Genomic DNA, 14566 nt, shown 5'->3' with positions numbered 1-14566 from the left:
TCTAGGGGATCTTCCTGACCCAGGGATCGAACCCACGTCTCTTGTATCTCCTGCATTGGCAGGCGGGTTCTTCACTAGCTTAGCCAGATTTACTGCTCTACAACTCTAGGATTATGAATTTTATAAACTAAGATGATGTCATTACAGCAAATTTATATATATGAGGTTGTTTAAAAAGTTGCCTTTTAAGTTGGAATATTTATTCATTTATCTATTCATAATGTTTATTGAATGCCCATTTTATGCCAAACATATGTAATGAATAGAGTTACTAAAACATTCATAACTTTTGCTCCAGAAACCGTTTATTGACTTTAAGCTAAGGAGATAATCCAAAAGGGGTGTAAATATGTATGTATAGAAAATTGATGTCATGGAATAATAGTGACCAATCTAAATCTCCAAAGGGGCCTTGGTTAAATAACTGATCGTTTTCTTGGTGGGATATTCATGTACTCAAGGCGTATTTAACATGAGAAAATCCTGAAAATCTTAAGTGGGTAGAGCAGATGATTTCAGTTGTTTAGGTCTGGAGATAATTCTTGGTTGACTTTTGAGGAGAGAGGAGACAGGAGCTGGGAGTCCGTATTAACTGTTGTCCTTGTGGTTACTTTGCAGTCAAATAAAGTGCCCGTGGTGCAGCCATCCCATGCGGTCCATCCTCTCACCCCTCTCATCACGTACAGCGACGAGCACTTTTCTCCAGGATCACACCCGTCACATATCCCATCAGATGTCAACTCCAAACAAGGTGAGAGCCTCGCCGCCCAGGCCTCTTTGGAGAAGGAAGAGCCTCGTTTCACCAGTCTGAGTGACCTCACCGGTGCCTCTGCTCATGTTGTAACACATTTGTAGGAGATAAGAGTAATTTATTTGATAGCAATTTTTTAATAAGCATACAAGAATTTGTTGTTGGCCTTTTCTTTTTCGGGATTAAAAAAAAAAATAGTGAAGGGTCATTTTCAACGTGAGAGCTCTGAAGATCTATGATCCCAATATAAACCGATATGTTGTGAAAATATATTACAAATTCAGTCCTCAGCGCCCCCTGCCATATTCATTTATTTCAGCATGTACTACGTACGTGTTGATGATAGTACTGGAAAAAAAAGTTAGAAAAGGGACAAAGTAGGAGGTGTTTTTCTTCAAATGTTATATTTTTGAGACTTGTGATTTCCTTTGGTTTCAGTAATATCCCTGTTGTGTTTTCTTTTCTTTTGGTTGTTTCTCAACAAAAATTATATTTAAAGTACAAAGGGTTTCCCAGGTGGCGCTGGTGGTAAAGCATCCACCCGCCAATGCGGGAGACCTAAGAGACACAGGTTTGATCCCTGGGTCAGGAAGATCCCCTGGAGGAGGGCATGGCAACCCACTCCAGTATTCTTGCCTGGAGAATCCCATGGACAGAGGAGTCTGGCGGCTACAGTCCATAGGGTCACAAAGAGTCAGACACGGCTGAAACGACTTCACACACACACACATAAAGTGCAAAACCATTTCTGTCTAAAGTCAAAACAGACTAAGCGTTGGTCGCTCAGCTGTGTCCAGCTCTTCATTACACCATGGACTATATAGCCCACCAGACTCCTCTGTCCATAGGATTTTCCAGGCAGAAATACTAGAGTGGGCCTGCATTCAAAGCAACATGGATCTTATTTTGCTTCTTTACACTGTTACCAAGTTCTGCTTCTGTATCGTTTACAGGGAAACATACATCATAAGAAGTCTCAAAAATCAAAATGCCTGTTTCTAACCTGAGGCATTGAGGGTTGGTTTGGTTGTTGGACGGACGCAAAGCACAGGTTCTCGCAGCCTTCTGGTCCCAGCATCCTCGGGCAGACCTTGAGAGAGGGGCAGTGTGTTCACAGGGGAGCCCTTGCTCTCTTCATGCACATACACATTTGGACCTCAGCAGGATCTTGAGGTGTTCAAAATGAAAAGTCCTGTGAAGCCATGTGAAGGCAGAGAATGTAAAGGGTAAAGGGGTCAAACATGCCTTCTCCAGCACTTCTCCCTTTTGTCCAGCCCTATCTTTGATGGATCGTGAACAACAGTGTTTAGTAAGTGTGTAAAACAACAGTGAAGTTCAGAGGTTGAGTGTTTTTCCCACCTCTGTGAACACTTTTAGGTTAAATATGTATCATCTTCATTTCCCACCTTTATTAAAAAGATGACTCTTTGACAATTTAGTAGGACTTTGCTTGCTTGGAGCCCCAGTACATCTTCTTAGAGAAGGCAAGACTCCTTGTGGCAGATGTTTCTGGGTTTGTCTCTATTTTATTCTCATTTCCAGCCCTTTCTCTCCTCTACTTCCTTTTGTAAATGACCTCCAAATAATCAGAAACAACAGAGGCAGATCTGTGAATATGTAGTGAGAAAGGAAACTTAAGACAAGTGTCTTAGGAGGAAAGCTGAGTTTGAGAGGAAAGCTCGAGAATATGACCTTGGGTGTGGCAAGTTTGAGGTCCCTTTGGGATGTCTGAAGGGAAATGTACAGGTCATAATCCCAGAGCAGGCCCTAAGCTAGAGATGCACATCTGGGGACCATAAAGATGCAGATGACAGTTAAAGATAGGTGTAAAAGCCCCAGACAAGCTATTATCAAAAAGAATCCAAGAGTATGTTTTATTTAGTTTTAAACTATTTATTTACATAACAATTACATAGTATTTACCTTATCCCATTCCCCATTCAGAGCACTATGAAATGAATTTATTTAAAAGAATAACATAATAAAAAATTTTAAAAGTAACACACGATAGTTCAGTAGTTTTTCTCTCACAAATTCTAGGAGAGTTTAGTTTTTAAAACAGAAATTTTTCTAACTGGCTACCAATTACAGTTGCATTTTCTCTTCTATTTCCATATTTTACTGCTACCCTACCTTGTTTTACCTTAATAATTGTAATTTATCATTACTCCTCAAACCTTTTCTTTAAACAAACTTTTCAGAACTAGAGAAGGGACTAGTGGGCATGACCAGAAATTGTCTGCTTGTAATTTCTTTGAAATATTTTGTGCTAAAAATCTGTGAATTCTACTCTATAATACTGTTTGCTTTTGTTGTAATATAAAAATCGTGTTTTTAATTACTTTTTTGTCATAGACTTAATGTATCCCATCACTATGTAGGTAGGGGAATATAAAACCTTGGTTTAAGAATCAATTTACATGATCTTGAGTTTATATCATTCCACTTGGGTACAATCATCACCAAAAAATAAGTATGAGGGAGAAAAGTCTAACACTTACCAGGTCTCTTGCCTTTACTCTTCTCTCCCCTGCCTGCCTTTTGGTTCTATCATGTACAGCTGGTTACAGCATGGTGGTACTAAGCTGCTGATTTCAAAGTTCCTGGGAGGCTTGTTAGCTTTATCCCCCAAAATAAAAAAAAAAAAGAAACTCATGTTCATACTCTAACTCTAGTTGGGCTTATTCAATAAATATAAACAGTTTGTTAGCAGAGCCCATTCTTATTTTTAAGAAAATAACTTTAGGTTAATTTCCTGTTAGGAATCACACTAGTTTTTACGCATGTGTGTTGGGGTAAAGTAGTGGGTGCAGGTGTAGTTCTAAGAAGAAAGGAAGCTAATATCCATCATTTTGTTCCTCTCATTGTGTCTGATAAAAATGTTAAGAGGAAGAGCTTTTAGGAAATACTGGGTTTATGTACCTGTTTATGTATTTGTGTCCTTGTAAATAACAGCAAACACTCAACACAGCACTTACCAGGTACTTTTCTTTATTATATATGAATGCATGTACTTCTCAGAACGACCTCTATGTCGTTTTTATTCTGATTCTGCAGAATAATAATTAAATAACTTCCTCAAGAACATACAGTTAGTGAGTGGCAGAACTGCTGTATCCGTGCAGTCTGACACCAGAATCATTTTAGCTGTATTTATAAAAGTTAAAAAAAATTAAGGATGTATTGCATATAGCCTCCAGCATATGTGCTGTGCTTAGTCACTCCGTGGTTTCCAACTCTTTGTGACCCCATGGACTGTAGCTCTCCAGACTCCTCTGTCCATGGGGATTCTCCAGGTAAGAATACTGAAGTGGGTTGCCATGCCCTCCTCCAGGGGATCTTCCCAACCCAGGTCTCCCCCATTGCAGGCAGATTCTTTACCATCTGAGCCACCAGGGGATCCCATATAATAAATTCTCAATAAATACTTGTTAAATAAATGATGTGTAGCACAGGAGTTTGGAGAAGGAAATGGCAACCCACTCCAGTGTTCTTGCCTGGAGAATCCCAGGGACGGGGGAGCCTGGTAGGCTGCTGTCTCTGGGGTCGCACAGAGTCGGACACGACTGAAGCGACTTAGCAGCAGCAGCAGCAGCAGCAGCACAGGAGTTGGTAGAGAGGCACACACTTTTAGGAATCTTTGGAAACGGGATCTTAAGACAACAGTGAGCTATTTAGAAAACACAGATCCACTTTCTTCTGCTCGTGTAATGACCTAAGCCATACCACGTGTGTGCGTGCAAATGGCTTATAGTACTGACCCAGCGTGGGAAGTGTGTCCCTTTGTTTCACTTGTTCATGTGTTTAGTCACTCAGAATTGTATTCAGAGCCTTCTCTGGGAGACAGCCATGGTTTGATACACAGATAAGGGAAAAAATGTTCTCTTTTTTCCTAGCAGTGTGTAAGCTCACACAGGAAATCATTTGCACAAACTCACTGTAAAACATAATGAAGAACATCTTAAGTACCGTGTTAAAAGTACAAATAAAATGTTGTAGATTCTAAGAGGAAAGATTTCTCACAGCAGTAAGAGTTAGAGAATAGTTCATGAGAGAAAGTTATCTGAAATATGAGTAGCATTTTAATAGAAACAGTCAAATTAAATACCCAGCACAGGAACTAGCATGTAGCAGGTGCTAAGTAAACGGCAGTTCCCTTGTTTGTTTTTAAGCAGTAAAATCAAATCCAAATATGAAAAAAAATTATGTGTTTTGTTCTGTCAAGTTATTCCTACAGCAGATCACAAATGCACTGTTGTCAGTGTGCGTAAAAACACAGGTAGTGTGGAGGGCAGGTTTCCAGCTCCTCTGCTCAGAGACATGTGACTGAAAGCAGTTTGCTTCTCTGCCTCCCAGAGATAAGATCCCAGGACAAGTCATATTTTTTAGGCACCTAAACAATCACTTCATCTCCCTAACAAAGGGGTTAAAGTAGACCATTCACACAATTCAGCCTCTAATTATGATTTCCAAGCTCAAGTTTCCACAAAGTTCCCAATGTTCTTCTGTGTTGGTCAGGTTTTTCTTTTCAAGACTGAGCAACCCCCCTGCAGAACGAGAGCTGTGGAGAATCTGGGATGAGGGAGGCAGCAAGTTGGAGAAACTGCCCTATGATTCTGCTATGTCAAGAATCACTACAGCAGGCCCCCTGGTGCCCCTGCCTCCCCAGCCCTAAGTTAAAACAAATCCCAAGGGCTCCTCTGTGATCAAAAGAAGCAGTATTGACAGCTTTTTTATAAAGGGAGATTTTTATGGTAACTCTGCTAAAGTGAACTTCCAGCTTCCATAAAAACAGTTGCCAGGGGCTCTGCTTCAGTGAGAGAGAGTAGATCCACAGAACTGCCTTAGGTCCTATTGTATGCAATGCTTTTGGTGCATTGATGATATAAAGGAATTAAAAAAAATACTCATTAAATTTGAAAGTGATAAGAGATCAAAAAAGAAGATTTTAGACTCCTTTTAAAAACAGCAAAACCTGAGATGATTTCATGTAAACTCCGTCGAAAGAGATTAAAGACCTTTCTCCTTCCTAGCTACTTCTTCTAAGAGTTAAAGAATAGTTTGTCCTAACCTCAAAGTCAAATTAACATCAACTTTGAAGACAACACTTCTTAACGCATTCCCATATGCTCAAGGCCTTCAATATCTTTTAATATCCAATTGAAATTCACAGACATTTTGAATAGTAAAAAAGCAGAATACATAAGGAACATCTTCTGTATACTCACCTGATTTTGCATATGAGGCAATATAATTATAGCCACTGAAATGTATATTCAGGTTGTTAAGCCTGGGGATATATGTTTATACAGGATAATGCTCTTTTAAAGCCAGATTAACTGTGTAAAGAAACTCCTGTGGCTGTCTTCTGTTCAGAATCACTTTCCCCCAGATATGAACGTAACGTTTTGTTTTGCGTTTTTACGTATGCACCGTACCCCTTCTTTCCAGTACCCAAGGTAAGATGTAGACAGAGATGTCAAACGGGACTAGGATTAGGCGTGTTCTCTGGGTGGTTTCACAGCAGCAGGGTAGTGTGCTCCAGGGAGTGTGAGCTTGAGAAACAGTGTGGCACACTCGCTGTCTGTGGAGTACAGCTGATCCAGACCGGCCTGACCTCGGAGCCCAGGGGACTCAACCCGGTGAAGAGCCCCGGTTGGAGCTGCAGTGCCAGAGACCAGATGAATCATATCACGTGCGACCATTATGGGGCTGCAGATTATTTCCAATTAATCTTTGATCCTCTGAGGTATCACATTTCCCAAATCTATGTGCCCATAAGGGAGCCAGTGAAGATCTGAAACGAGCGATTTACCTAATCCTTGAACACCATGGCAGGCCTTCTGCTTATGAAGTGCTGTCGTTCTACACAAAAACAGTTGTCTCCCATTTTCCTGACCGGCGTGAAATGATGAGCGCAAGCTTAAGTAGTTTTACAGTCTCGTTTTGATGCCTTTTTACTAGCAGTATATTTACTGTTTTAGGAGCCCCTCAAGAGATACTGCCTTCAGACGTGTTTTCTCAGATGCTGAAATCTTGAGTAAAGATAACAAACTGACTTCTGTTAAATCAGAAAAATAAATATTGTCTCATTCTACACCTTAAGTTCTAATGACATAATGCATTTTCTTGCCTTTCTATTTCTCTCAGAAATCGAATGTCCTGTGAATCTGCCTCTCCATTGTTCTTTTTAATAGGCATGTCCAGACATCCTCCAGCTCCCGAGATCCCTACGTTTTATCCCCTGTCTCCGGGTGGTGTTGGACAGATTACCCCACCTCTTGGCTGGTAAGATCCTTCTTGCAACCTGCAGCCAGGTGTCTGAACATATTATCTTCTACTCCCCGTTTATGGAAATTAGCTTTATGAATAATAACACTTGTGGAGTTGAAGAAACTTCAACACATGAGGTGCTAACTTTATTTCATTTCAATTTAAAAGATTAAAAGACATACAGACTTTGAAATGGACTGAGTCCGTTTGCTAATATGTGTAGAAAATGACTGTGTAGCATTCGCTTTGAAGCTTATAGTTTTATGGATTCAATTTGTGGCTCTGGGCATTTACTATGCCTGTACAAAGTGTTCACTGTGGTCTTTCTTTTCTAGTTCTTTATGAACAACTTATATTTTTGAAGCACAACCTTAGATATATTGAATATCGATCTTTGCTTATAAATGGGCAAGTGACGTAAATGGCAAATAACTGTAACAAATGCAAAAGCATCTTTTGAACTTTAATAAAGTAAGCCCCAGTTTGAGTTCAGAGGAGTGAAAAACAGACAAATGGACTTTATCCTTTCAGAATCCACATGTTCTCTATTTTGTTGTTTCTGAAAGATCCATACCACTGTTTTCCGGTTTTTTTTAATTATAAAGGTAAAGGAAAAGAAATGTATTTAGGGAAGAAAGAATCACTTCATACAGTGGAGCCTATTTTTATCATTTTATTGTTAGTTAGCACATAGCTTTCCCTGCCCTCACTCCCATCCCTCTCGCCCCACTGCTCACTCCATGGACGAAGGGCTGCACCTTCAGCAAACGTTTTCTCTCCTTTCTTTCCTGACTCTGTGTCCTTACAGACCCCTGGAGAAAGCCCCAGTCTCCCTCCCTCACATCCGTACATTATCTCTTCTTCATAAGGAGGGCTTATCCTGCCATGGATATTCCAGCTTTCTCTCTTCTCTTTAGCATTAACTCTCGCAGTCAATAACTCTGTTTGAATTTAATTGATTATGCAAACACTTCCAAACCTGCATCAATTATTCTGTCTGAACTTAGCTACTTAAGGGCAATAATCCTGGGCTGAGTTCCATCAGTGGCATCTGGAAATAAAGACTGTGTAAATGAAAAATGTGACATGTAGGAAAAACAGAGGGAGAGATGGAATTCTTAGAGCAGAGACAAAATAACTCCAATGAATTGATCTTTTATTTCTTGCCTGCAGCATGGGCGTAAGGGTGGGAGGTGGGGTGCAGGGTTTTCAAAAATGTGTTCATTTTTATATAAACTTTTATCCTCCTTTCTTCCCTTCCCTGAAGTTCTCAAAGATTCTGATAAAGAATACATTATCCTAAAAAGAATAGTTCACCATTCTTAGGTTCTGTTATATTCAGTAAGAGCTGTTTACACACCTACTTTGTTTAAAGCATCAGTGGGGCTGGAGAGGGGCAGGGGCAGAAAACGAGTCATCCATGGACTGCAGTGGGAGAGTTCCTTCAAGGCACTAGTGATGCTTTGGGTGGGCGGAGGGTGAGGAAGGGAGGCAGTTGGGTGACTGAAGCAGTACCCCCTTCGTAACACGCCCCAGATTCTGGTTGAGGGCCTCCCTTCATCAAACTCTGGTTGCTGGTTGGTAACTCATGTTTTGTCATTGATGGGTTCCTCTCTTCTGTGACCTCAGGCAAGGTCAGCCTGTATATCCCATCACGGGAGGCTTCAGGCAGCCCTACCCATCCTCACTGTCAGTCGACACTTCCATGTCCAGGTAGGTGGAGGTGGAACCGGGCGTGCCAGGACAGGCTGCTCTTGCGCGCTTGCGTCTCGTGCGCCTCTGCTTGCCTCTCGGCCCAGCGGGTGCACAGCTCAGCCCGCGTCTGTCTGCGCAGGGTGCCTGGCTCCCACACTAGGCGTCCTGGGGAGTCCCGGTAGGAGCCAGACTCCACGCCCCACAGCACCAGCCACACCCGTCAGGCAGACGGAGCCAGCCCCGCCGGAGACCGTACCTCCTAAAGACTGGACCGCCCCCCGACGGCGGGAGGAAAAACGTCCCCAGAGGGGACGTCCTAGGAAGAGCTTGTTCAATTCCAAACATGCTGGGGGTGGGTCAGCGGGAGAATTAAGACTGGCTTTTTTTTTTTTTCCTGTGGGGAAGGGTGTCTCAGTTTCATGTGACGGTGTCTGAAAAGGCCCAGATAGTCTAGAGCCTTCCTGGCCCGGGGCCGTGAGAAGAGAAGGAACGGGGCCTCCGGCTGTCAGGCCGTCCGGGCTGTGTGTCCTCGTGTGTGAATCAGGCCCCGTGTGGACGTAGTGGTGTGAAGCTCCGCGAGCTCTGCTGTGCCACACCGCTCTGTGTAACGCTTTTGCCTCTGGAAAGGACGGCTTTTGTGCCCTGTGCTTGATGTACACACACATTTGTGGTGTATCATCTGTGTGTTCAATGTGGCTTTTTCAAGGGAGCTAGCATTAACATGCTGGAAGTCAAACTGTTGGGTTAGTAACTGGTTGTGAATCTTAACTTTTTTACCTATGTATGAAATTTGCAGTTTTCTTTGGTGAATTTCAGCTTTTTCAAAAATCATTTTATTCGGTAAATTGTACACCTAACTGGTTGAGAGGGAATGAAATTAATACCCTTCCTCCAAAATATAGTTTATACATATATTTTAACATTGGATAAGAATTGTGTGATGATAGGATTTTCTCATAGGCAAATAACCAGCATCACGTATTTTTACAAATTGTCCATTTAGCAAAGCATCATGATTCGATTGAATGTTTGTATTTTTCCCATGCCTCCTTAATTTTTAAAGATTTGTTTCTGAAATATTACATATCCAAGCAGAGTCCCTTCTTTCCTTCCCAGAAGAAGGAATTAACTGTACAGACGGTGATGAAAGACCTGAGAATGTTTTTTGTTGAACTCTACATGTTTACTTTAAAACAGTTTGAAAGCAGAAATTTCTAAAGCATATCCAAATTTATCAAAGAGCTTGTTGAAAGTACTGTCTTTGTTTTATTTTCCTTGCATGGCAGTTTCCCTCCTTTGTGTTGAACGGTGGTGGATATTTTGAGATCTTTTAAATGCTCTATAAGCATACTCTGGGAAAAAGCCTTTATTTGAGCTTGTGTAGTTTTTACCTTGAAGCAGAACTGTATCCTTCCCTTTAATTAAATTCTTCCCCTTAATTTTGTTATCAATTTTCCATGAGGCTAGATCTCTCAAACAGTACCTTCTTTATGTGTAGAAAATTATTTGGAATGATGCTGATGGCAACCTTATTAAATTAGAGACTGAACAAATCTTCCTGTCCCTTGTCTTCTCAGTCGCTCTCTCCCGATATTAGGGAAAAAGCCAACAGGAGAAGACTTAATATGAAGGTCCACTCAGGGATGTAGACAGAGATTTTAAAATATGATGTCTTTAGATTTTAAAATCATTTTAAAAAGCTAAATCTTCATAAAATATTGTATTTCCAGTAATTATTCTTACTGAAATTCTCTGAAAACTGCTTTGCAAGAAAAGTGACTCACTTTTTTTTTTTTTTTTACTCCTATTGCCTAGAGCCTTCCCAGGAAAAATGCCAGATTCCACCATTAGCTTGAAAAAAAAAAATCTGTTCGGTGGTGTGTAATTATAAATATTTTCCACCTGACTACAGAAAGGAAAGAAATTAATCATCAGCCTGCTCTTATAGTTAATATGTCTGTGTGTGAAGATGTGTTTTTACTCTCAGCCAATAGCAGTTAGTGAGTTGTTTCAAAATTCCAACCAGCTCTTGTTACAGCAGTACATTTTGTTTTCTCATCTTTCCTTCTTTCAGGTTTTCTCATCATATGATTCCTGGTCCTCCTGGTCCCCACACAACTGGCATCCCTCATCCAGCCATCGTAACGCCTCAGGTCAAACAAGAACACCCCCACACTGACAGCGACCTAATGCACGTGTGAGTGCGCCTCTCTCTCCACCTGTGAACGCCTTATGGTACCAAGGACTTAAACCCCACAGTTTCTCCTTTGCTGTTGCCGAATCGTACCCCTATCTGTTATCCTGAAAGTCAGTGTAGCTCCACCCTGAAAGCTCTGCCCCTGAGGACACCGAGCAGCTTGATTCTCAGTGCTCTGATTTGGTTCTGAGACGGAAAAGGAGCACAGCTCTCAAAAGATGAAGGGAAACTCACTAAAGAGAAGTGATCTTCAGAGCAGAGAGACTGAAGAAATGGAGCTGTTCAGCCATTTAGTGCGAGGCTTTAATTGGGTTCCCACTCTTGGGGAGCCTGAGAGTGAAGTAGATTGGGGGGTTCAGTGCATTTCCTTCTAGAAATACAGTCACCCTGCATCTGCATCAGGGCTTTGGAAGCACTGAATTGAAAGGAAGGGGGCAAACCAAAACCCAGGATTTCCTGTCGGACCAGGGTTGTTGCAGGCTGTTACAGCGCAGCTGAATTCTCCCAAAAGATTAGTAATTAATTGAATTTCTTAGTCTAGAGTCTGTACTGGAACAGAAGGATGCGGTAGCAGGGAGCATGTGAACATTGTCCATAAGACCCCTGCAAGTACAGGCAAATCCAGCATGCATTTGTCTGGGGGAGAGAGTCTAAGGTTTCATTAGCTTCTCAGAGGAGCGCTGACCCACCGAAGTTAAGAACGCCAGTTCTAGAGGAGGACTGACTTCTGCACTGTATGTTCAGCTTTTCCTAAGGTGACCAGGGAGCATCTAAAATCTAGATGCAGCATCTGCACAAGCCCATATAGGTAAGCTTTCGCAAACCAAAGGATCCTTATGTATCAACAGTAGATGAGGCACTCATTTAAGTAGACAGTGTCCTGGGGGCTTATAGAGAGTTCAGAGGGTGGTCCCAGCCTGAGGTGGACTCATGAAATAAGCGGATGCTCTGCTCCTCTCCTCCCATCTCTTCCTGATTCGTCTAACCCCTTCCCCACTCCCAACTTTTAGGAAGCCTCAGCATGAACAGAGAAAGGAACAGGAGCCAAAAAGACCTCACATTAAAAAGCCTCTGAATGCTTTTATGTTATACATGAAAGAAATGAGAGCGAATGTCGTAGCTGAGTGTACGCTAAAGGAAAGTGCAGCTATCAACCAGATTCTAGGCAGAAGGGTAAGTAGTGGGATGGTATGTAAATGTTTATGGTAACCATGGAACTGGTTCATTAACAGCTGCCCAAATGCACTTACACATCAGGTAGTCATAGAATCATCTGTATAGTCACCAGTCACTCGGGGAGTAACAGAACATGACAACCTTTAGGAGGAATGATATAATGCATTGTATCAACAACTGAGATTGTGTCTGGTACTTGGAACATTTCCTGTAAATGATAACTCTTTTCCTATTATCATACGTTAGATGAGTATATCTTGAGTGTCTTTTATGTGCCAGGCAGTGTAGTAGGCATTGCATAATTATTGCTGAGTAAAATAGATGTAGTCCGTGCCTTCACAGATCTTGAAGTTTTGTGACAGGATACTGATATGAAATAATTCCCTATTACATATATATAATTAAAATTGTGATAAATACTGTTAATATGAAGAGCAAGAATCAGAGAATAATGGAGGTGGGGTGGGGCTTGGGAATGGCCCCCTGAGAAAGTAGTTGAGAGATGAGTGGGGGTTAACCCCTGATGAAGGGGGTGAGGTGGACTCTCCCCACATGAAGCAGTGTGTGTGTGTGTGTGCGCATGTGTGTGTGCAGACTCTGAAGCAAGAAAGCAGCGAGCTACAGCAAGGCCTGTGGGGCCAGCCACGTTTCTGGATAAACCCTGGCAGTCAGCAGTGGCTGCTCCTTCCAAGACGTAAGCAGATCATTCTACCTTAGAGCTTTACATAGAAGAATTGGTGTGGGCCGGAGAAGTCTTAATTCTAGAAGCATTGTTCTCTGACTCTCCAGGTGTACATGGGCCAGGTTTCTCGATCGCCCTCCTTTGCTGTTGATGTTGTTGCTTCTTTCACCCATGCAGAGGTATTTTTCTGAGCACCTGTCATGTCCCAGGCACTAGACTTATAGCTAGAACAGATACTCTTAGATTTCTTTGTGCAGCCACCAGCCCAGAGATGAGTCAGTCCTTCCCAGTACTTTTCTCAGGGTTAAAATGGGTTTAGTTGGGTATCTGAAGGGTGGTGGAGAAAATTGGAATTTTTCTCATTGAAATTGCATTTTACTATAATTACATTGAAGTTTTAGAAATGCTTCAGCTTAACTTGTATGATGCTCTTCATATACGTGTGGTGACTTCTTAAAATATGACCTTGTGTATTTGTTTTTGCAAACTCTCAAGAAATTCATGGTTTGCAAATGAACATTCAGGAGAAGGAAGGTCTTGACAACCTTTGTGGGACTTAAAGTCATGTTTTAGCTGTTGCTGATGAACATTTTCATCATGTTTGTTAAAAACCTCATACATTTCAGCATCCATGACAGAAAACATTAGGAGATTTCCAGTCCGTGTGAAGAAAGCAGATGGTGGAGAGCAGGCGTTGTTGAATTATAGATTCCTGTTGGATGGCATAAAAACGCAGCTATTTCCAATCTTCAAGACACCAGGGTTTCAGGGGTAGGATGTGGTGGCAGATTATAGCTCTTTTGGTGCCCTGTGTACAATACTCTATCTCCCTGTGGATTCTTAAACACTTAATAACAATAATTACAATGATTTTCAAAGCCAGATCATAGCAGATGAGTGATTCCCATCATTTTTTTTCCCCCTGAACCTTCAAAAGAAGAAATTAGAGGAAAAGAAGGGTTCTTTTTTTAGCTTGTGTAAAATCTTATTTTTTTTCCCCCCAAGTTAAAGGTCCATGGTCCTCCAGTGGGATTTATTTTCCTGCTCAAGAGAGTTAAGGATATGATATGGATGTATGCTTCCTATTTTTAATGCACATTTCCAACAGTTGCTACTTTGTCAGCTCCCTTAACAATCCCCAGATCAGAGCATGTGTCCTAAAGGATGGTTCTCATTTAGGGTCTCCCTCTGTCTTTGATTTGGACACCTGTTTCTATTTATAGGTTTCTGAGATCTTTGATTAAGATCAGGTTTTTTTATCCTTTCATAACTCCCCTCTGGCAGGATAGTTCTTGCTAGTTCTTTAAAGTTCCTAGCTTTAAAATCATGAAGTTTTACACTAGGATAATTAGAATTCTTAATAGTGGAATTGAAATTCATGCTGGAACATTTTATCTTTTGATTTTTACTCACCTTTATCTCTAACATAGAAATGTTTATTCATATGAATGACTCAGTTTTCTTCTTCATACTATAAATAATAACATAAATATTATTTTATGGTTTTTCTTTTCAGACCTTCTAGACTATTGAAGTCCATTTATTGCATATTTAGTGTCAGAATTTCTAAATCTTGGACCTGTGTTAAGTTTCTTCAAATGGGTACTTTCCCAACAACTTGATGAATCTTTCAGTAAGGAAAAGAGATGGAAAAACGTTTTTAGTCAATATGTGTTTCAGAAATGCCTGTTGAGATCGTCTTTCTAGCTTGCATCAGACTTTACTTTTGTTTTCAACGTAAAACTTTAATATCATAATTTTACTGAACTGTTTTACTCTAGTAAATGATGCT

General features: G+C 41.1%; 1 protein-coding gene across 4 annotated transcripts in view; it reads left to right on the top strand.

The window, feature by feature from the left end:
* The window catches only part of LEF1 (lymphoid enhancer binding factor 1), a 116047-nt gene that overhangs the window by 76261 nt on the left and 25220 nt on the right, over positions 1-14566 (top strand). For 3 of the 4 annotated variants that reach the window (XM_055587924.1, XM_055587925.1, XM_055587926.1), the window contains exons 4-7: positions 619-751; positions 6949-7039; positions 10794-10916; positions 11927-12089. In XM_055587924.1, the coding sequence (XP_055443899.1) occupies positions 619-751; positions 6949-7039; positions 10794-10916; positions 11927-12089 (510 nt within the window). Of the gene's footprint in view, positions 1-618; positions 752-6948; positions 7040-8653; positions 8738-10793; positions 10917-11926; positions 12090-14566 lie in introns of all 4 variants that reach the window. The other variant, XM_055587927.1, reaches the window with a different exon arrangement.

This window comes from Bubalus kerabau, chromosome 7 (assembly GCF_029407905.1).
Source record: "Bubalus kerabau isolate K-KA32 ecotype Philippines breed swamp buffalo chromosome 7, PCC_UOA_SB_1v2, whole genome shotgun sequence".
NCBI lineage: Eukaryota > Metazoa > Chordata > Mammalia > Artiodactyla > Bovidae > Bubalus > Bubalus kerabau.
Note: the sequence above shows the minus strand (reverse complement) of the source record. Positions and strands in the feature narration are given on the sequence as shown.